This window comes from Neofelis nebulosa, chromosome 17, assembly GCF_028018385.1.
Source record: "Neofelis nebulosa isolate mNeoNeb1 chromosome 17, mNeoNeb1.pri, whole genome shotgun sequence".
In the NCBI taxonomy this organism is placed as follows: Eukaryota; Metazoa; Chordata; class Mammalia; order Carnivora; family Felidae; genus Neofelis; species Neofelis nebulosa.
The window spans coordinates 11,319,141-11,342,005 of record NC_080798.1 but is presented as its reverse complement, the minus strand read 5'-3'; the positions used below and the strand labels follow the sequence as shown (position 1 = coordinate 11,342,005).

The following is a 22,865-nucleotide window of genomic DNA, read 5'->3' as shown; positions in this document are numbered from 1 at the left end:
CTTTGGAAGAAATTGAGCAAATTGCCAAGAGACGTTTGTGAGCGGTGGAGAGTTGGGAAAGAGCACGTTTAGTTATACTAATTAACATAATAATTAACAGTGCCCTCTACTTTCTCAGACATTTTTCCATCGCCACCACCGCCTCCTGATTTTCTTACCACCACCTCCTAATTTACAAATGATAACATTAAGTGTTAGAAGGGAGGAAAGCCCCACGAACTAGGAACTAGTCAACATCCTAGAAGCTCCACGAGGACAGGCACCTTTGTATCTCCTTCAAGCGCCCAGAACAGTGTAAATAAGTCTTGTGTAAATATGTATTGCATACTAACCATGTGCCAGACACCCTGCAGACAAACCAAGTTTTTTTTTTTGTTTTTTTTTTTAATGTTTATTTATTTTTGAGAGAGAGACAGAGTGCAAGCGGGGAAGGGGCCGAGACAGAGGGAGATACACAATCGGAAGCAGGCTCCAGGCTCTGAGCTGTCCACACAGAGCTCAACGCAGGCTGGAACTAACTCTCAGACCAGGAGATCTTGACCTGAGCTGAGGTCGGAGGCTTCACCGACTGGGCCACCCAGGCGCCCCCAGACAACCCAAGTAGTATTCCAACTTCGTGAAAGTTAAGGCAAAAAGAAATTAAAACCCTTCTCCATGGCAATACAGCAAGAAAGTGATTTGAACTGAAATGTGTTGGACGCCAGGGTCTCCAAGTCTCTCCACTTGGTCGTTACATCACTTTCCCTTAAGCTTCTTTTCCAGTCCATCCTCACGGGCCATCAGAAAGAGGTTTCTAAAAGACAGTTTGCTCTATCAAGGAGCATACACCTTCGCGAGGGGACCTGCTCCCGAAGGCCAATTCCAACGACCCTCCTCTTTGCATCTTTTCTCAATTTATCGCTCTTTAACGCAGCCACTGCTTCACTAGAGTCTCAAGGGCTGTGAGCTTCCCGACTGCGCGGGGAGGACCGCAGCGAAATTCCCAGCCTCCAGCACGATCCTTGGCACCGAGCAGGCCTTCCTCAGCTATGCGCCGAAGGGAAAAGGTGGAATGAAGGCCGGAAAGGACCCTGGCCAGATCCTTCTCTGCTCCTGAGAGTCGGCAGTTGGGGAGACTCCGCCTCCTCGGGATCCCGGGGTCCTGGACCTCAGGAATCAGCTGAGGGGGCGAGGCCAGACGGGGGCGGGGAGGCGGGCAGCTGCCTGAGCGTTGATTGGTTGGCCCTTTGGCGCGCACCGGCAGGGGCCTTGTCTGGAGGCGCGAGGCGAAGCTCCCGCGGGCGCTGGAAGACCGGGCCCGTCCCCAGGCGCGCTTGCGCACGGCCCCTCGCACCCTGCCGTTTCGCCTCTGCAGTCTCGTGCCCCGCACACCTTGGCGGGAACCGGCGGGGGCGTGGCCTGGCCTCAGGAGCTCGCTCTTGCTCCCCTCCACGGGCCTCGCCCGGGAGCCTCGAGCTAAGGGGGTTCGCGGCCACCCCACGCCCGGGTGGGGAGCGCGGTGGCCGAGGCCGGCCTGAGGCTCGCGGGCGCAGCCCGCCTCCCAGGAGGCGCGCCGGACGCTGTCCGATCGGGCTCCTGAGCGTGGAGCTGGCGTGAAACCACAAGGGGGGGCCTCGCGCCATTTTGCACGTCCTGAGGCGGGTGCTGGAGGCCGAGGGGAACTCGCCCTCCAGAAGTGGGGAGCCTGGGGTCCGCTCAGGAGCTGCACTCTGTGGTCGTGGCCTCCCTCCCGGAGGTGCAGGGGGACAGGAAGGAGGACGTGCCCGGGTGCTCGGAGCAAGGCAGGCCAGGGGCCGCAGAGCGGGGGGGGGGGGGGGGGGGGGGTGTGGGGGTGCTGGGTTTGAGGTTGGGCCGAGGTTTGGGGGTCCAGGCTCAGGTTTGGGATACCGAAGACCCTGAAGAGTGTCGGGGCTGTCGGATAGGGATCCGGGACCTGGGATCTCCGGCTTTGTATCTGGGAGTGACTAGTGTTGGAGTCTGAAGGTGTGGGGGCTTTGTGACTGGAAGCTTTCCTGTTGGGATCGGGAGATCCTGGGGAGATTTTGAGTTCCGGGGTATCACTTGGGGCCCCCGGGGCCTGATATGGGAGGTTCGAAGCCTTGCATTGCATTTAGGGATCTAGCATCCCAGTGTGGAGTAGGAGGTGTGAGATTTCGGGGCTGAAGTCACCATTTGGGAGTTTGAGGCTTAAATTTCGGGGCCTGGAGTCCCCACGCTGAGTACGGGGCGTCAGTTTGGGGACTCACTTGTGAGATCTCCATTGTAGGGTTGGGGGGGGTCACAATTTGAAGATCTGAAAGGATAGTTCTGGGGTCTGGAGGTCTTTGTGTTTGGATCCAACGTCACCGTGGGAGACTCTGGTTTGCTCTGGGGGCTTTTGGGTTTCTTATTTTAGGGTTTGGGTTCTCTGTTAAGGTTTGTGGTCTGTGATCTCAACTGGACTGGGATTGGGGTCGTATTTGGAGATCAGAAGTAGCCAGTTCGGGGGTCTAGAGTATCTCAGTATTACTGTTGAGGGTTTTTAGGTTTGGGAGGGCATCTCTGGGGGTTTTAGATCTTCACTTTGAGAGTTTCAGGTCATGGTTTTTGCATCTTAACCTCACCGTTTAGAGAGCTCAAGCCAGGTTGCAGGCCTGGCCGTGTGACGTGTCACTATTAAGACAGAAGTTCTGAAGTTAAAGTGTGGGAATGTGTGTTTAGTTTTAGGTACAGATCACAACTTGGCCCAAATTTACAGTTTGGGATTCAGGGACTTCGGTTGAGAGTTCAGGGGTTTGACTTTGGTCTCTGGGCCCATATTTGTGGGGGTCGGGGACCCTTGGGCTGTCTGAGTGCTCAAAGGAACAACTTGGGGGAAATGAAGGCTGCCCACCTTGCTAGCCATTCCTCCTGGAATCCCAGAGGTCACTAATAATTCTTTCTTTTTTTCCCTCTTTGCAGATGTGGCATTCCAGTAGACACTTGTGTTCCCCTGAATGGCCCAGAGCCAGTCCCCTGGGTCCCAGTGAGAGGTAAGGGCTCTACCCTGTCTGTCTCCCTTACAGCTTCGGCCACTCTTGTTGAATAATAACGATAATGTTTACTGAGCGTTTACTGTTTGTCAGACTCTCCCCTAAGCCCTTTGTTTGTATGATATTCTTTAATCCTTACGACCGCAGAAGGGAGTATGGGCGAATATTACCGCCATTTTCAAGATGAAAGAACTCTGAGGTGGTTGCCAAAGATCATCTCTGAGACCCTTGCAGGCTTTGACCTTCTGAGTTTCTTAAACGCCCTCCTGCCTTTCTTTTTTTCCTGTATTCATTCATCCGGCAAACACCTATCAAGGGCCAGGAATCTCATAGAGGGGATTTTCACAGCAGATTGAGGGTTGGGTCGGTTTCTCCTTCCCTCCAAAGCCTGGCTAAAGAAAAGAGAGCCACAGCTCATCTTATCCCCATTGTCTCCCCAAATGACTTACTGCCCATCCATCTCTCCATTCATTTATTAACTCTAAAATTCAGCATCTGCTTTGTTCAGGTTCTTGACTTAGGTTCTGTGCTCAGAAGGAGCACTATGAAGAAAATGAAGAATGCCTTTCCTGCTGCCCATTCCTCCTGGAATCCCAGAGGTCACCAACAATGTATTCCCTTTTCCCCCTTTCTAGATGGGGGGAGGGTGTTGGTCATTGTATTAATAAAGACTCTTAGTTGCAATTAACGGGAAACCTGCTGAAACCAGCTTAAACATAAAAGGGTCATTGGTTCCTCATTGGGTCCTTTAAACAAAAAATTCAGGGGCATCCGGCTTGGCTGGGTCCAGGCAAGGAACCTGCCTCGCTTGCCTCTGCTGTTGCCCTCTGTTGGCTCCCTTCTTAAGCAGGCTCTCTCTTTGTGAGGGCAAGATGGCTTCCAGAAGCTCCAGAACCACATCCTGCCAGGCTGACAACCCCAGCAGGGAGTCTCTTTCCAGGACCCTTGATTCCGATTGGCCAAAGCTGGGTTAGGACCCCGATCCCGAACCAATCACCGTGACTCTTCTTAGCTGGACCTTAGTTCTATGGTGCGGAGTGGAGGGGGAGGTTGGGTTTGACCTTTCTGGGCCACATAGACTTAGAGTGGGGGAGGGGTGGTTCCAAAGGAAATTATTACCAGACAAGGGGGATTAAATGTTCATCAACCAAAACCAACAGGTTTGTCAACCTTCCACCCCCTCCTTCGGCATCCTTTCTCCCTAGAAAATTCTGACAAATGACCGTTCACCTTCTATCTCGAACATTTTGTGAGCACTCTCAATGTGCCAGGTGTTATGCTCAACACCCTCCAGACAAGATAAAATTTTCTAGCCACCTCCATTTTATAAATTAGTTTAAAACAGCCTCAGATCAAAATTTTTTCCAAAGTCACACAGCAAGTGACAGAGCTGGGATTTCCATCTAGATCTGTCTTATTCAAAAGCTGGAGCTTATAACGAACTATTATGCTGCCTCCGGGCACTGCCCCCTGCTTTGTCCCACTTTGGGGCAGCTCTTACTCTTAAATGTCTGCACATTAGGATCTGGGCCTTAGTTTTCCTATATCTAATACGAGATATTTGGACTGGCTCTTCCAGCTCCCGTAAAATAAAAGAACTAGGGAGGGGTTAGCCTGATTAGCTCAGGGAAGAGGAAACCCAAGAAATAGAGTCATTTGCCATTTCAAAGGCTGAGGCCATCAGAAGACAGAAGGAACATCCATAAATTCAATAATTTTTTGTTGAACACTTAGTGCTGGTCATTATTCTAGGAGCTGGGATATAGTCAGGGCAACACATGACTTTCATGGGCCCTGGGCCATTTGCCTCCTTGAACCCCTTCCTCCATTAAAAATGTATTTTAAATTTTTTTAATTTTTTTTTTTTTTAAATTTTTTTTTCAACGTTTTTTATTTATTTTTGGGACAGAGAGAGACAGAGCATGAACGGGGGAGGGGCAGAGAGAGAGGGAGACACAGAATCGGAAACAGGCTCCAGGCTCCGAGCCGTCAGCCCAGAGCCTGACGCGGGGCTCGAACTCACGGACCGCGAGATCGTGACCTGGCTGAAGTCGGACGCTTAACCGACTACGCCACCCAGGCGCCCCTTAAATTTTTTTAATTTTTAAGAAGTTTTGTATTAAAACTTTTTTTTAATTTAATGTTTATGTATTTTTGAGAGAGACATGGAGCACGAGTGGAGGAGGGGAAGAGAGAAAGGGAGACACGGAATCCAAAGCAGGCTCCAGGCTCCAAGCTGTCAGCACAGAGCCCAACACAGCGCTCGAACTCACGGACTGTGAGATCATGACCTGAGCCGAAGTCGGACACTCAACCGACTGAGCCACCGAGGCGCCCCTTAAAAATTTTCATGTTTTATTTACTTTTGAGAGAGAGAGGGAAACACAGAATTCAAAGCAGGCTCCAGGCTCTGAGCTGTCAGCACAGAGCCTGACACGGGTCTCAAACTTACAGACTGAGAGATCATGACCTGAGTCAAAGTTGGATGCTTAACCGACTGAGCCACCCAGGCGCCCCCAAAAACATATTTTAAATTATAGTTTACAACAACATCAGTATCAATTTTAAAAGAAATTAAAACATTTTTAGGGTGTTTGGCTCACTCAGGGGAGCATGCAACATTTGAACTCAGGGTTTTGAGCTCAAGCCCTATATTGGGTGTAGAAATTACTTAAAAACAAAATCTCCAAAGAAAAAAGAAAATATTTTCATGAGCCCTTAAAAGCGGCACCAGATTTATGTACTGTACTTACTGTACCTAATGGATAAGTCAGTGTGGGATAAAACAATTAATAAAAAAGACCAAAATCCCTGCCCTGTGGTATTTATAATGAAGAAAGATTTCAGGTTCTGATAAATGATGTGGGGAGGTGACAAAGAATGTGTTTAGTTCGATCAGTTGGTCAGAAAAGGCCTCTCTGAGGGGGTCATATTTAAGCTAGGTGCTGAACACACCAGCCATACAACAATTAGGGCAAAAGAACATTCCAGGTGGAGGAATAGTAAAAGCCCTAAGGCAGAGAGAAACTTGGCGGTTTAGAGAAACGGAAAAAGGACCCATGTGGCTGCAGCTGGCCTGTTCCTGAAGCCCCAGAGGGCAGAGCTGGAATTAGCGGGTGAAAATTATAGACACTATGAGGAAAGAGTTCATCTGAAACCCGAACCATCCAGTAAGGAAAGAGGCAGCCCTGGGAGGAAGTGCCCGGAGCCCAGAGGCCCCTGGGGGCAGACCCCAGGTTACACCTATTCAGGACTACTGCTCACGAGATGCCAAGATTTTGTGATGCCTAGTCATCCTTTTTCTCCCTGTAAATTTTTTTCCTGGAACTTCTGTGTTTGCACACAGAAGGCTCTCTCGGTGCTTTGCAAAACCCCGAGTAAACACCCAGGGACTACATACAGTTGAAATGAAACTGTTTTTCCCAGACATGGTCAAATAACACCTTGAACTTAAATAGGCCTGGACACTTTTTTCTTCCTTGCTTGCCTTCCTTGCTTCTCGCTGGGGCTTCCAGGGGCTCCTCTAGAACAGAAGGAAAGTGGTATGCAAAAAGTAAATATCAGGGCCCGACAGGACTTTAGAGGTCAGCCTAACCCAGTTTTCCTCCAAGGATAGAACGCTAACACCCTAGCCCCTCAAAGTTGTGGTTTCTACCAGGAAGTAACTTGAGACCAGAGATTTGTTTTTCTTTTATTCCTCCATTCAGTTGACTAATATGCATAGTCTTCTGTATTCATAGCAGTTTTGAGAGGGTACACTAATGATATCATCCCCTGTGTAAGGCCCTTTTATGGCTTCCTGTTGGTCTTTAGATAAGGGCAAAACTCTTCTGCACCATGAGCCTCTGAGACCCTGCCTCATCTGGCCCCTATCTTCTCCAGCCTTGTGTCACCCCACAAGACCCCTTGCTTTCTGTGGGCCAGGACACTGGCAGCTTTACTTCCTTTGAGTTCTCCATGCTTCCTCGTGCCACAGGGCCTTTGCACATGTTCCCTCTATCTGAAATGTTCTTGTTCTCTCTTCACCTATCCATCTCCACTCATCCTTCAGCACAGGTTTTGGCCAGGTTTACTTCCTCAGGGAAAACCTCCGATTAGATCAAAGACACCTGTTACAAGTTCTCCTAACACAAAGCAGGTGTCTTTGTCTCCATCGGGGCCAACTTCATGGGTGTGCAACTCATGCAGTTATAGAGCCCTGTGCTTGGCAGAGCCTGATTCTTGGTTTGATGCTCTGCTCTCACCATGTAGAAATTCTTAATTTTTGAAAAAGGGGCCCCACATTTTCATCTGCAAGGCTCCCCTCCCCAGTAAGTTTTATAGCTGTTTCTGGTCCCAGTTGGAATTTTATGTTTGTTTGTGTGACAATTTGATTAATGCCTTTATCCCTGAGTGTACTGTGGGCTCTAGAAGGGGCTGTATTTTGTTTTTTATACTTTTAAAATAAAGCTTACTTATTTTGAGAGAGAGAGAGAGCAGGGGAGGGGCAGAGAGAGAGAGAATCCCCAGCAGGCTCCGCACTGTCAACATAGGTCCCGATGTGGGGCTTGAACCCACGAACCATGAGATCATGACCTGAGCTGCAGTCAGATGCTTAACCAACTGAGCCACCCAGGTGTCCCTTTGTTTATATACGTTTATCCCTATCACCTATCACCATTCCTGGCACATAGTAGGTGCCCAATAAGTAATTGCTAAGTGAATGAGTGAGAAAGATTCTTTAGAGCTCCAGAGTTTGGTTAGGGAGATAAGTGTGTGTCCCACACTACTCCCCCATCTCCTCGAGGGCAATGACAGTGATTTCTCTCACCTTCCGTGGTGTCCAGCGCGGGGCCTGAAAAGGAGGAGGTGTTAGTTTGTGGATGTGTGAGTAGGAACTAAACATCTGGCTATAATCAAGGGAGTGTTTTGGGCGTGGCCATGCTGCAGGTGACAAAGTGCTGTGGCCATTCAGAGCAAGGGAGGAAGGCAAGGGTTGTCGCCAGGGGCTGCCTGGGGCAGGTGGCAATTGAACTGAGCCCCAAGGAAGGTGAGACAAAGATGGGTGGAAACGGGGGGATCTGGGCATTCAAAAGGAGTCATGGGAGTGGTGGCAATGGTGTGTAATTTGGGAGAGAGGCTCCATTGTCTCTGTGTCTCCATCTGTCAAGATTGGGGTGGAGGTGTGTATACAGAGATATGTGATGAATTATGGATTCAGGGATTAGATCCTGGAAGTTCTGCATCCCCCCAGGAGTCAGCTTCTGCCATGCCCTTATTCATTTATCTAGCAAAGATGTGCCGAGTTCCCACGGCATGCCAGACCTTGTTCTAGATGCTAGAGATACAGTGGTTCCCCCCTCCACCAGCTCTCAGCTCAGAGCAGGGCCCAGAGAAGTGCGTGAGCATGGGGCTGAGGGACCTTAGCAGAGGTATCCCACCTGTCCTGTGGAGTTAGAGTCACTTGATGGGGGAGAACCAAAGAAAGTAAGAGATGAGACCAGGATGGTCAGCAGAGCCAGGCCTTGAGGGGCATTATTATTTTTTTTTAATGTTTATTTATTTTTGAGACAGAGCATGAACGGGGGAGGGGCAGAGAGAGAGGGAGACACAGAATCTGAAACACGCTCCAGGCTCTGAGCTGTCAGCACAGAGCCCGACGCGGGGCTCGAACTCACGGACTGTGAGATCATGACCTGAGCTGAAGTCGGACGCTCAACCGACCAAGCCACCCAGGCGCCCCAGCCTTGAGGGGCATTATAAAAGCTGTGTTCAGAGTTTAAACTTGACCTTTTTTTTTTTTTTTAATTTTTTTTTAACGTTTATTTATTTTTGAGACAGAGAGAGACAGAGCATAAACGGGGGAGGGTCAGAGAGAGAGGGAGACACAGAATCTGAAACAGGCTCCAGGCTCTGAGCTGTCAGCACAGAGCCCGAACCGGGGCTCGAACTCACGGACCGCGAGATCGTGACCTGAGCCGAAGTCGGATGCTCAACCGACTGAGCCACCCAGGCGCCCCAAACTTGACCTTTAATAATAGGATGGTGTTGAGAGATTTGAAGCACTTATTAGTCAAGTAACATATCGGGCTCTGTGCTGGGTGGCTTCACGCACACTGATTTATTCAGTCCTATTGATGATCCTCTGAGCCTGAATGGATCTCCTCATTCCCACTGCACCGATGAGAAAACCGTGGGCAGATCTGGTTTTCAGAAAGATCACCCTGACTCTAGGAGACAGTATGGGCTGGAGGAGGCCAGACAGGAGGCCGGGAGAGCTAAGGGAATGTCAACATGTGGACCAGGCCAGGGGCTGGGGGTGGAGAGAAGGGATTGCAAGGGGAACGGGTGAGATTTGATGACCGAGGGGGTGAGGATTCTGTCTGGGGTGTCAGGGGCGGGGAGCTTCTCTGAGAAGGGGAACACTGAGACCAGTGGTTTGGGGGTCAGGGGCCAATTTCCATTTTGGCTGTCCTAACCCAAACCGGCTCTTGGCCCAAAACAGGAGGCAAAGGAAAAACCACACCAGCAAACTGCAGGAGCTGGCATTGCTGCTACCCATGGCCCTGAAGAAGGGTACCAAGAAGCTCACCAAGGTATGGGGACCGAGGGAGAGGAGGCGGACGTGGGAGGCAGATCTGAAAATATCAGTAACCAGCTTAGCCTCCCTCATGCTGGGACCCCTCGACAGGCCCTTTCAGGGACGGCGCCCTCGATGGGGCATTTCTGTGATCCCATGACCAGAAGACGGGTGGTGGTGGTGGCGGGGGGGGGGGGGGTCTGTTTTTGCAAAGGAGGCAGGGGAACCTGGGAGGGGAAAATCGGCAAGGAGCCTGGTAAAGGTCATCACTTTGGGACTCAAACAGCCATGGGTTTGAGCCCTTCAGCCGCCAAACGATAGGACTCTGGGCCGGGCGCTCAGCGTGTCAGCCTCTCCAGCATCATGCTTCTCAGCTGTAAAACAAGAAACAGTAACATCTACTACCCAGCAATACTGTGAGGCCAAAATGACATAATAGCCATGAACAAATGTCGGTTCCCTCTCTGTGAGTCCCTTGTTTTGTGTCCTGTGGGCATCTCCTCCGCGAGGTAGAGATAGATAAGGCTTCTCTGGGCGTCCGCAGTGGCTCCTCAATAAAAGTATTCAGTGCTGAGCTGACACCTTGCTCCCGCCACTGGGAGCAACTTAATAAGGGACTCAAAGATCTGGAAGTCCTGGTGTGATGCTTTCTCGCTCTCGTTCCTCTCATTCCATCCTGTCATTCGTTCATTCATCAGCTGGTTATGGAAAGACGGTTGGATGTCAGAAGCTGTTCTCGTCTCAACAAGGGGAGGCAAAGAAACTTGGGACCCATCCTCTGGGAACTCACAGAGTTCCCAGCATGAGTTCCCCATTGGCGGAACTCACCCCTCTGAAGCACAGAGGGGTCAAGGACACAGCTGGTTAATAGCAGAGAGAGAGAGAGTCAGGTTTGGGGCATTCCAAAGGCTCACCTCCTCAACGGTTCTGTCATTCAGTGCTCCATAGGTGTTTGTGAATGAAAGACCGAGTAGATGAATGAGTGCCTGAATTCCCTGAGTTGAGAATGTTACAGGACCATCTATCTTCCCTTCAGAAGGTCTCCGGGATTTGAACCTCTGCTGGTAGTCCCCATACTAACCTTCCTGAAGTATTGATCACTGAGCCTTTGGTCTTGGAGTCTGAATTGATGCCCAATTGCCTTCTGCATAAAAACAATACCAGTATGGGGCGCCTGGGTGGCTCAGTCGGTCGAGCATCCGACTTCGGCTTAGGTCATGATCTCACGGTTTGTGAGTTCGAGCCCGTCAGGCTCTGTGCTGACAGCTCAGAGCCTGGAGCCTGCCTTGGATTCTGTGTGTCTCTCGCTCTCTGCCCCTCCCCCCCCCTCAGAAATAAACACTAAAAAATTATACCAGTAATAAAAAACATTACATATCACTTTATAGTTCATAAACATTTTAGCTTAGTGAGTGCCAATCGTGTGTCAAGCCTGGTGTTGGAGATACCGCACCTGATCTTGAGAAACCCACAGTTTGGTTCTCAAAGTTAGAAAAGGTCCTCACTTAATCCTTTGAGAACCTGATGAAAGTGTTCTCACCCAAAGTGTATCAGGCTCTGTGCTGGGCAGTTTCACACACACTAGTTTATTCAGTCCTAACGATGATCCTCGGAGCCTATGTGAATATCCTCATTCCCACTGCACAGATGAGAAAACTGAGGCACAAAGAGGTAACGTGGCCTGCTCCCAATACCCAGCCAGGAAGTGCCACACGGGGCCCAGGTCCTTCCAAAGTAATACATAGTCTCCTGCCTGTGTCACACATATTCCTTAGTTAGATTACAGCTTCCTTCCGTGGATCAGGTCAGATCATTTCAGCGACCATCGGCGTTATATCTTCTGGAATGGTTTCACACATTTCCCTTTGTGGGATCGTGTTTCCTGATCTCAGGTTTGGAAGATTACTGCTAATGGTTTTGTTGTTATTCTAGGGATCCAGTTCAATCCAAGAAATACTTGCTGGCATTCTTCCCTCTCCTCTTCCCCAGGCTAACCCCTGTCATTCTTCAGGTCTCCGTTTAAATGCTTTTTCAGACACTCAGGTCCACTTTCAGAATCTCTTGTTACACTCTTATTCGGAATGCTTATCACACGGTTGGTAATTTTGCATCATTTCTGAGTTTATTGAGGCCCACTGCCCTCCCTAGATTATAAATTCCAGGAAGGTAAACAGAAGTGTGTTGGTTCACCCCTGCATACCTGGCCCTCAGTGGGTAGTGGTCTGTTTGAGCTTCGTGCCTCCAATACCAACTGAGTCAGTACTTGGTGGCTGGCTGGCTGGCTGGCTGATGCCTGCTGGGCAGAAGGCATCATGCTCAGTGCTACGGGGGAGGTCAATCTTCAGCGAACACTGGCTAAGCTACCTCTTTATTCTGTGAGTGAGGGATACAGGAATCGCTTAGCTACAATCTCTACCCTCAACTAGTTCAAGGTCAATGAGAGAAAATAACGCATAAACAGGTAATTATAAAACAGGCCCAGGGTATTACAAGAATGCTGAGGAGGGACATCTGACCCAGCCTGGGTGAGAGGGGTCAGGGAGGTGGAAAGTTTCTGGAAGGGGAGACCACTGTGCTAAGTAAGGCTCAAAGGTGGAGAAGCCAGAGCAGGGGTCTGTGGGGAGGGGGGAGGGGGGCTTTGCAGGTAGAGAACACAGCATACGCGAAGGGTCAGGGGTGGAAAGCCAGATGGTGTGTGTTGAAAAACTGGGCCAGGAGGCAGGCGGACCCGAGTTCAGATCCCAGCACTGCCACTTCCTCTCTTTCACCTTAGCGTTAGCACTCTGAGCCTCAGTTTCCTTAGCTGTAACAGAAGTCTCCCTGAGCGGCAGCAAGGACTAAACAGCAGAATAGGAGCACCTCTGCCAGTGGAGGAATTGTTGGGGTGGGGAACGCGGTCCCAGAGCCTTTCTGTCTCTGGTCCCCAGTAGCCTCACACTGTCGTGGGACCCCACTCTGGTGCTCAGCCTTGTCTTTCTTTTGAGGGCAGAAGGAGATTCTCCTGCACGTCCTGCACTACATTCAGTACCTCCAGAAAAACATCGATGTGGCCAAGGCCTTGCTCAAATTCCACACCGCCAATGGGGAAGGCGGACTTGGGGGTAAGTAAGTTCAGTCCCCATCTCCCAATGCCTGCCACAGACCAAGAGCTGTGCTGCCGTCGGGGGCACCGAGTGAGTGACTTAGATGAGTCCAGGCCCTCCGGCCTCTCAGAGCCTGGCCGAGGGGACAGAGACAGAGAGATGCGTGTGATGCCGTGAACTTAGGGGCATCTGGGAAGACTGTGGCGGGGAGGGGCCTTGCGACTGGGCCTTGGAGGATAGGGGCAGGGGGACCCCACCAGGCAGAAGCAGCAATGGGCGTGTATGAGGAGACACCTGTGGAAGGTCTGGGACAGGCCAGCAGCGGGCACGCTTGGAGGGACCGCGTAACATCAAGATGACGCGCGAGGTTCTTGAACCGGATCCTGACGCGGACACAGGTCTCGGGACCTTAGCCTCTCAATGCCTCAGTTTCCATGGCTGCAAAATACTAGCACAGTTGAGCCTGGACTAACATGGGTTTGAACCACATGGACTCACCTCTACACAGGCACTTCGGGAGAAATATCGTACGGAACTGTAAATGTATTTTCTCTTCCTTACGGTTTTTTAACATTTTCTTTTCTCTAGTTCACTTTGTGGTAAGAGTTCAGTAGATAACACATATAATATGCAAAATATATGTGAGTCAACTGTTTATGTTATTGGTCAGGCTTCTGGTCGGCAATAGGCTATTAGTAGTGAAGTTCCTGGAGAGTCCAAATTAGAGGTGGATGTTCCACAGCGCAGGGGGATGGGCGCCCCTAACCCTGCTTGTTCAGGGTCACCTGTACTTCCTTCCTGTGTTCGTCATGAGGCTTAAATGAGTTAATACACATAGAAAGTGTCACACGGTGCCTGGAACAAGCCGCTTGTTCCCCGTGTGCCGGGAGCCGTCCTTGTTTCCGGCATAAAAAATCCACGGGCCACAGTGAGAGGAGGTGAGGTGAGGGTCCAAGACCCTGAAGGGCTTTGAGCCAGGGAAAGCCAGGATCAGATTTTTTTTTTTTTTTTTTTTTGGAAGACGAGCCTGACATCTAGTGTGTGGGATTGGGTTAGAGTCAGGGAGGTCAGCGAGGAGGCCTTTAGGAGTGATCTGGACAGGATGACCGGACAGACCGAGCTAGCACTGAGGGCGAGGCTGTAGACAGAAGTGGTACATTTGGGAGACGCTAACAAAGGACAGTTGAGAGGCCTGATAGGCCCCAGGCAAGCCAGGGTGGGCAGCGGAGTCTTCACTGCCCTGAGGAAGGTAGGAGGAGGCATTGGTTGGGGATGAGGCCTCCGGGGAAGCATTTGGGAAGCGCTGAGCCTGTCTTCCCTCTTGGCAGAGGCCCAGGATGGCCCTGGGGACACCTGACTTCTCGCCCTGTACCTGTACTGCCTGGATGTGCAGCCTCACACCCATCCATCCGATCTCTTCCCAGGAGCTCAGTTTCCACACTTGTAAAGTCAGCTGGTTGGGGCCATCCGACCTGAGTCTTTCTCCGTCCTGTGCAGGGCTGCTTCGGAACCCGGCCGTGGGCCCAGCAAAGCCGAGACGCTCCACCCCTTCGCCCTCCCCACACTGGAGGAAGTCCCGTCTTCAGGGAGGCTGCCGGAAACCTGGGAAGAAGAAACTGACCGGATCGTCAGGTACAAGTGAGGCTAGACAGGAAGCCGGGTCACTGGGAGCAGAGCTCCTTCCCCAGAGCCGTTCTTACTCCGGGGAGGCCCAGGCAGCAACCCAGAGCCCCTGACCAGGCTTTACAGTGAGACAGACCCACCTGGTTCAACTCCCAGCCCCTGGAGCGGTTACTTTCCTCCTCCGAGCCTCAGCTTCCTGGTCTGGAAATTGTAGTACCTGCCACTGGGTGGTGTTAAGGATGAGCCTGTGTACACACCCCTCGAGCAATGCTGAGTGGAGAGGCACATGGTCAGCGCTCAGTGAGTGGAAGCTGCTGTTAGCACGTAGTCTTTACACCCAGTCATGCATCCTGGGCCAGGACATCAGGGAGCGCGGGGTGATGGAAAGACCCAAGTGTGGAAAGCAAGCATCCTAGGGCTGGCCTCAGCCTTGCTACTGACTCGCTATGTGTCCCTTCCCCTCCACATGCCTCAGTTTACATGTTTTTAAAATGGGACTTGTACCTAAACAATGATTTCCAGTCTCGGCTGCATATCTAATTGAATCATCCAGGGTACTTTTAAAAATGCTTATCCCTGGGGCACCTGGGTGGCTCAGTTGGTTAAGCATCTAACTTCAGCTCAGGTCATGATCTCACAGTTTGTGAGTCCAAGCCCTACTTCGGGTGAGCTCGTGCCCCGCTTCAGGTGAACCCCGCTTCTCTCTCTCTTCCCCACATAGGATTCTCGCTCTAGCTTTCCCTCTCTCTCTCTCCACCACTCACTTACTTGTGCCCTCTCTCTCTCTCTCAAAAAAAAAAAAAGAAAAAGAAAAAAAAAAAGCCCAATGCCTGTCCCTGGGGCTCCTGGGTGGCTCAGTCAGTTAAAGGTCAGACTCTTAGTTTTGGCTCAGGTCATGATCTCCTGGTTCGTGAGTTTGATCCCCACATCAGGCTCTGTGTTGACAATGCAGAGCCTGGTTGGGATTCTCTCTCTCTGCCCCTCCCTTACTCGTGCTTTCTCTCTCTCTTGAAGTAAATAAATAAACTTAAAAAAAAAATGCCTATAGGGACGCCTGGGTGGCTTGTTGGTTGAGCGTCCGACTTCGGCTCAGGTCATGATCTCACAGTCTGTGGGTTCGAGCCCCGCATTGGGCTCTGTGCTGACAGCTCAGAGCCTGGAGCCTGCTTCCGATTCTGTGTCTCCCTCTCTCTCTGGCCCTCCCCTGCTCATGTTCTGTCTCTCTCTGTCGCAAAAATAAATAAAAACGTTAAAAAAATTTAAAAAAAAATGCCTATCTCTGTGCCTCATACCCTGAAATTCAAGTTCCAGTGGTCTGGGGTGGAACCTGGGCATCAGTATTTTTCCAGAGCTCACAAGATGATTCTAACGTGTGGGCAGGGGAAGGGAGCCTACATTGAGCTGATCTCCAACTGAGGCCCAGGCTTACCTGGGCAAAGCTTTGAATAGGTTGTGGGACCCAGAGCGAAGATAGCCCCCCATCTGAGCCATATTCTGGCCCCCTCTGACGCCTGTCTCTCTGCTCCCCCAGAACGCCAGACCCGGGCCCAGAAGCCTCGCCGCTGCCTGGCCCTGGACAAGCCCGAGAAGTGGGTAACCCCATCCCCAGAGCAGCAAGGAGGAAATGTGGGGAGGACCACCACTCCTTCAAGATGCACCACCTCCAGCAGTCACCCCAAAGCTGCATCGGCCCTGCCTCAAGATGACAGAAAGGGAGGAAGGTCCCGGCTGACGTTGCTGGACATGGCTGAGAACAGCATCCACTGTGACATCTCAAGTTGGTCTCCTTCCTCACTGTTATCTTAGCCGGTTATTTATACACTGCTTGTCAGGTACCAGCAATGTCCTGAGTCCGGTCCCAGTAGCTGGGGACTCCATGGTGCACAAGAGAGACGCTGTCTCAGGCCTCTTTCCCTGTTCTCTTTTCTTCTCAGGCTCTGTTGTGGGACAGCCTCAGTGTGGCCCTCATGTGAGGCTGTGGGTCACAGAACTGGGGGAGGGCAGGCAGTCGCTCTCGTGACTCTGGTCCGTGTGCCAGGTTGAAAAGTTGCAGACACACACCCAGCAGGGAGCCAGGCGAGAAAGGGGTGCTTGGAAGGCAAGGCCCTGAGCTGTTCTATCCCCTCTGTTCACTTAACTGGGAAAGGCTTGTAAAAATGGCGCCTTTCAGCCCAGGGCTGCCGACTGCCACGTAAAATGTCTAAAACCTCGCTGGCACGGTAAGCACTCTGTCCTTGTCTTTGCTATCGTCATTTTCATCGACACTATTCCACTTCAGGATTTTAGCTCCCTTCCAGCTTCTGAGAAAGAGGTAGGGTTCCAGAAACCCAGGGGTCATTCGGGTTGTCCTGGAGCCTCACGCAGAGGCCCCGCAGCCTGAGGTCTTGCTAGGATCTGGGCGGGAGAGGCTGTAGCAGGCCCCGGCACCTCTGCATCCCTGTGTCTGTGAGTCCCAGGAGGTGTTCCAGTCACAGGAGTAAGCATCCCGACTTGCCCCCGTAGGCTGCTGTTGCAGAGTCAGTGCCCAGGGTAATGGGCCCTACCTTGCCTTCAAGGCCCAACAAGGGGCCGAGGGGATCCATTTTCTCAACAGGACACAGCCCTGTCCCAGGTAAGGGAACCCCAAGGGCTCTGAGTGGGGGAGGCTGAGGTGTGTGGCCTGGAATGGCTGAGGGGCAGTGAGAAGCGAGGTTGATTTACATCCTCGCTGGTATCTGTGGAGAGAGTACCTCTGTGGGCCTAGCTTGGTGCAGGCGGTTGAGGCTCCAAGGAGGGCCCTGCTTCCCATCTGCCGGACCAGGGCTGCAGCCCCTCACCAGCCTCCCTGCCTCCTGCCTCACCCCTTCCAGCCCGTCCTCCCTAGTTGCCTGACTGACTTCTCTAACCACAGACTGTGGTCACATCAGCTCGTGGCTTTAAGGCCTCCCTCAGTGCCCATGGGGAAGAGCCCAGATAGAACTTCCCCGGCCCTGGTTCATCCTGCCAGCCCTCTCTGTTGCCCCTCGCCCATGAATCTTACCCTTAACACCACGAAATATGTGCCACTCCACAGGAGCCACACTCTTGCCGCCTCTGGGCTTTTCACCCTCTGATCCCTCTTCCCGGCAAGCCTGTTTCCCTCATCCCCCTAGAAAGCCTCCACCCTTCCGGCTGACCTCAGTGTGGTCCTCCCCCCTGCCTTGTCCACCTTCTCTGTCCTCCTGGAACGCCACCCATCACGGCCCTGCCCCCTGTGTCACCAGCACCCCATGACACCTGCCTCTCCTCACAATCTGAAGCCCCTTGAGGGCAGGCGCCTCAGCTGATTAAGCTTCCGGCCCGCCCCGCCCCACCCCCCAGCAGCCAGCACAAAGCGACCCCCATCTTCAATCACAGTGGGTGACACCAAGACGCCCCAGGGAGAAACGGCTCGCCCCAGGTCACATGCAGCTCCCAGCCCAGGGCTCCGGGTCTGCCTCTTGAATTCTACCTCTTGCAGACAAAAGATGGTGTTCTACGATTCCAGCGAGGAAGTGGACAAGGAGTCCCCAGATGCTGACCCTTGGCTTCCTGCCTGGACCCCAGAGGGCAGCCCCCATGGTGACTGGATCTGTCTGTCCTCCCTGTAGGCTAGTGTGGGGGCCGTCCTTGGTCGTTTCCTCCTGAGGCCTACTGGCGGGGAGGAGCCCAGGACCGCTGCTGCGGGCAGGGCCCTGTAAGCTTACCTGCTATCGCTGAGCCATCGGTTGCTATGGCAGACGTTAGTAATCAACCATCATTCTTTCTGTTGAGCCCAGAGACTGCCTCAGAATCTTTCTTAACACAGAGCTCCGGGGAGCTACAATCAATCTATCATATTTGGCACACCAGATATTGATGGTTTTGGATTTGGCCATCCACAGCATCATGCCGGGCATCTTGTCTCTTAATTTCCTCTCCCAAGCGCTCCAAGTGAGCGATTGGCAGAGTCACCTTTCCCAGTGCCCAGCACCACCTCCTCGAAGCCAGCTGCTGTGCGGGGCTGACACATCCTCAGGCCTGATGCTTCCTTTTCAGGGAGCTCGCTGGCCTCGGGGCCTCCCCAGGTTAACAGCTGGGCTGTGACAGGCCACCCGAGCGAGATCCTTGGGCTCAGCCCCTCCCTCTTCAGCTCCCCAGGAAACACGCTGCCAGAACAGATCCTGGAGGACGGTACTGAGTACCTGATGCAAGGTGAGCGCCCGGGGCTAGATGTGACGCTTGGTTCATTCAGAAAACATTCAGTGAGGGCCGCCTGGGTGGCTCAGCTGGTGAAGTGTCTGACTTTTGATCTCAGCTCAGGTCTTGATCTCAGGGTTGGGAGTTCAGGCCCCACACTGGGCTCCACGCTGGGTGTCGAAGCCTACTTGAAAGAAAAAAAAGAAAGAAAGAAAACATACGGTGATGCCCACCAAGTGTGCTGCCCTGTGCTCGGCAGAACTGGGTCCCAGGGGTGAATCCCATCCAGGCCCTGCCTCGAGAAGCCTACAGCCTCGTGGGGAAGCAGCCCCAGGCCAGTGTGGTGAGGAGAAGGCTCCAGGAGCCTGCGGTGGGGACCCACTCACTCGGCTCAGGTTGGAGGTGCCCCAGGGGAGCTGGCCTGCGAGCTGGATTTGGACCTGGGACAGGAGATCCCAGAACAGAAATCTAGAGAAGGGTACTGAGGCTCTCCGGCCGGCCCTGCGAGGGAGGCATTTCCATTCCAGCCCCCGCCCTGGTCTCCCTCCCTGACAGGTCTCTTTGAAGAAGTGTTCCTAGATCCTGAGTCTCCACTCCCCGATGGCTTGCTTGGGGTGCCACAGAACAAGGTAGGCATCTGTCCGCAGACACGTCCATCCTTCTTTCCGCACGTGTCACTCACCTGTTTCGTTTACTCCTCCGTCTCCTCTACCGTTAAGCCGCCTTCCCCCACCCACTCACCATCCACCTGCTCACCCTTCTCCTCGTCTTTCCAGAGATTCATCTACCGTCTGTGCCCTCGTCTGTCCGTCCTTATCCTTTGAACATTCACTGCTGGCCACCAGGCACCCCACTCCGTGCTGGGCATTTGGAATAAACTAGACACAAAGGATAAGAGCTAAAAGCTGCCAGGTGCCCGTAAGAGACCCCACGTAATTTTACAACTGCTCTGTGAGGTGGGGTCTCTTGTGACCCGCATTCAACAGATGAGGAAACTAAAAACGGCAGACTGAGCTCAGGAATCTTCAGCTGGAAAGAGGACCCCCCACACACACACACCAGGCCCCAAGGCCCGCCACTCACCCAGCTGGTCCCCAGATAAGTGTTCCTTCGTGTGGGAGGCGGCCCCCTGCCTCAGCGAGTAACTGAATCACAGCCTAGACACCTTTGGCGGGGCTCCTAGTAAGCGCCGGGCACTGTGCTGGGTGCTTCTCGGCCCTGTGAGGCACGTGCAGTGACCGCCATTCTGTGGGCAAGCCTGATGCTCGGAGAAGCTACGCCTTGCCCAGGACACAACGGCTGCTGAATCGCTGGCGTCGAGAGCTATTGCCCCGGAGGACCTGAGCCCCACCCGGCCCCTCTCTGACCTGCTGTGGGAACTTGGGAACATTTGCCTGCATGTCCAGGAGGTGTTTGGACCAGGGAGTCTTAAATTTGAGCTGGGACACTGCGGTCTCCCCCACATCTCCCGTCTTTCTCCTTCACTCCCCAGGAGACACCCTCTGAGGCTCCCAAGGACCCCCCCGACTCCCACAGCCTGTGCCAGTCCTCTGTCTCGCTGGACCACTGCTACCTGTCGCTGAGCGAGAACAGCAAGGCGCCGTCCAGCTCCAGCTCTGAGAACACGGACGAAGAGTCGGTGTGGAGGCAGCTAGAAGTGAAGGGGGGACAGCCATCGGAGGGGTCGGTCCCATGTCTCCGGCCCACTCTCACCTCCCTGTCCCCTGCCCAGGACGATGAGGCCGACCCCGAGCGCCTGCAGTCCTCCAGCGATGAGGACGGAGACTACACATGGACCCCCACCAGGCGGGCCGCGACCCAGCCCTCTGCCGGGAGAAAGGCCAGGAAGGGCCGGGCGGGCAAGGGCCAGGTGGGCAGGGGCCAGGCGAAGCCCAAGGAGAACAAGAAACCCCCCTGCCCTACCCAGATGAAGAAAAAGTGTGTCAATGGCTTCATCATGTTCTGCAGGATGAACCGGAAACAGTACATCCGGTGGGTGGGGGTCCTTTGGGGCCCTGGGTGGGGCCTGACCTGCACCGTCCACCCGCCCCCCGCCCCCCGCCCCCAGAGTGCGTCGTCCCTGCTGTCTGACACATTTGCCCCTTCCAGAAACGACCCAGTGACCCTTCCTCGGCCACACTCCCCACCCCCCGCCCTGCCCCCCCAGCATCTAACTTGGTCCCACTGCCTTGGCCAAGGCCTGCGAATTATAAGCAGTGAAACCCGACCCACACTTAAAGAAAAAGACAATTGGCTTATATAACCTGACAGAAGGGGAGAATGCGATTGCTTCAGGTGCCGCTGGGCCTAGGGCTCAGACGTTGCTGTCTGGAAGTTTTGTCCCCATCTCCTACTTGGCTCCTCTGGGTTGGCTTTGTCCTTCAGCACTCAGGGTGGGGTCAGTGCAGGGTCACACCAAACAACCTGGTGGGAGGAGAGCTCCTTGTTTCTAATGTTTCCGGCCAAAGTTCTTGGGGCTCGCCTGCTAGATCAGTCACCCAGCCCTGACAGCGGAGGGTGGGGAGGCCCCCCGATCCACAACGGGGAGACGGTGCCCTGACAGGAAGATCCAGGTGCTGGTACTGGAGCGGCAGATACAGGTCCTCCGCACGTCCCAAGACACGGTGTCCCCTTCCCAACAACCATTTAGTCCCACTCCCTTTTCGGACAACTGAGCCCCAGAGGGTGTGTTCTGAGGCTTTTCAGGCCAACGCGGATGGGAAAGCCAGGACCCTGAGAGGGCAGGGAAACCTCCTTCACGGGCTCCCCTGAAGGCCTCTCCTGACCTCCTCCCTCCTGTCCCAGAGCCTGCCCTGGGACCGCATCCACGGCTGCCACCAAGGAGCTGGCCCAACTGTGGCGGGTGATGACCCAGCAGGAGCGCAGACCATACTGGTGAGGAGCCCCTGCCCGGAGCCGAGGGCCCTCCCTGCTCCCTACTGCTGCTCTGTTTCCCAGAGCCTCCAGCTTCATGGTATCGGAGGCAGGCTGGAGCTGACTGGGGTGGAAGAGTTGGGTGTTGCAAATGCCTAGGAACGTGTTAGGGGGTGATGGGTAGAGAGGGGCCCTACCTCGCAGCTTAGAAGGGCAAATAGCAGGCTGTGGACCCCCTTCTGCCCTTGTTGCCACGGGGAGCTTCTCAGAGCAGGAAGCTGACTCTTACCGCCCGGTCACTAGGCCTCCTCCCTGCCTCCCCCTCTCTGCCACCCTCTCCTGTCTAACATCAGAGCTGTCACCTTCCCCTTTCTCACTGGCCCCTGAAACACATGACATGTCTGTGCACGGTTTTTAACACCTCATGGGAGTCTGAGGCTCCAGCGAAGAGCCCTTGACTCTTTCCATCGCACAGACCTGGACTTGGAGGCCCAGAGGTTGGCCTGATGGGGCCAAACGAGGCTCCCGTCTCCCCCCTCAGCCAGGCTCTGGGCCCGGGGAGGTGGGACGGGGAACAGGGAAGGAATGACAGATCTGCCTCCTCTCCCCCAGCGTCAAAGCGCGCAGGTTCAGCCTCCAGCACAACCGGATCGTGAAGCCGGACAGCTCCAACAGCGACGACGAAGACTGGGGGACCCCCAAGCCCTTCTACCAGCTGCTGGCTGAGAAGGCCCGCTCTTCCTCAGATCTGGCTTCTCTGCTGCCCCCTCACAACTGAGAGGGTAACCCTGCCTCGCCTCTCCTCTCCTCTCCTCCCCTCCCCCGCCCATCTCACAGCTCCCGCAGCTATGGATGGTTTGCAATGAGGAGCCAGGACAAAGAGGTTGTCCCCTCCTGGGCCTCAACCCTCCTCGAGCAGGTCCCTTGGCCAGTTCCTGTGCGGCTGGGAGGGGACGTATTTATTGACCCTGATGCTTTATGAGTTTGCCTCCTTGTACTAGGGCGGCCTGAACTGTGCCTGCCCGCAGTCCACTGCCCTTCCCTCACCCCCTTTCTAGCCAGTATATCCTGGGAGCTGCAGGGTGGGAGGAAGCCCTGAATGAAATGCAGTAAGGTAAAGTCTACACGGAGGGTCTCGCCCTGCCCTTCCTTTGCCCACCCCAGAATCCAATGGTTTCAACCCCGTTCATTCTTGCCTCACCCCACACCTCCCTCCCCTGTTCTATTTATAGACTATTTATTGTTCTCCACAAAATAAAGTAAGTGGAACCCTTGTTACCAGCAAGAAAGACAAGGGAGGCTCCTTTGGCCCCCTGGCTTCCTCAACGCTGGGCGGGAGGTGCTCCTTCTGCCGGATCTAGAGGCCCCGAGGCCTGCAGTTTGAGAAACACCCTGCCCACACCTTCCCAAGCAGCACCACGGAGCTAAACTTCCCCCCCCCCCCCCCCCCCCCCCGTCCTCACCAGGGAGCAACAGTGAGAAAGCCAGAAGCTCAGGTGGGGCTTTTTAGAGTTCAGCTTTTCCTTTGAGCAAGTAATT

At 53.5% G+C, this 22,865-nt stretch overlaps 1 protein-coding gene across 1 annotated transcript; it reads left to right on the top strand.

The window, feature by feature from the left end:
- Nucleotides 1-2,903: 2,903 nt before the first annotated feature.
- MEIOSIN (meiosis initiator) lies at nt 2,904-22,600 on the top strand. Its single transcript, XM_058709505.1, has 13 exons — nt 2,904-3,011; nt 9,496-9,586; nt 12,560-12,671; nt 14,151-14,285; nt 15,808-16,053; nt 16,779-16,887; nt 17,755-17,855; nt 18,312-18,467; nt 19,008-19,081; nt 19,945-20,109; nt 20,185-20,444; nt 21,258-21,347; nt 21,939-22,600. Exons 1-13 carry the CDS (start codon nt 2,941-2,943, stop codon nt 22,102-22,104), a joined length of 1,776 nt encoding a protein of 591 aa, XP_058565488.1. The 5' UTR covers nt 2,904-2,940; the 3' UTR covers nt 22,105-22,600.
- Nucleotides 22,601-22,865: the final 265 nt, after the last annotated feature.

What these genes read in the sequence shown, in the direction of transcription:
- MEIOSIN (XM_058709505.1), top strand. Translation starts at nt 2,941, where the DNA reads ATGTGGCATTCCAGTAGACACTTGTGTTCCCCTGAATGGCCCAGAGCC. An exon ending in AGGACACAGCCCTGTCCCAG is followed by an intron (nt 16,888 to 17,754) that starts GTAAGGGAACCC and finishes TACCTCTTGCAG; the next exon opens with ACAAAAGATGGTGTTCTACG. An exon ending in CCCAGAGGGCAGCCCCCATG is followed by an intron (nt 17,856 to 18,311) that starts GTGACTGGATCT and finishes CTTCCTTTTCAG; the next exon opens with GGAGCTCGCTGGCCTCGGGG.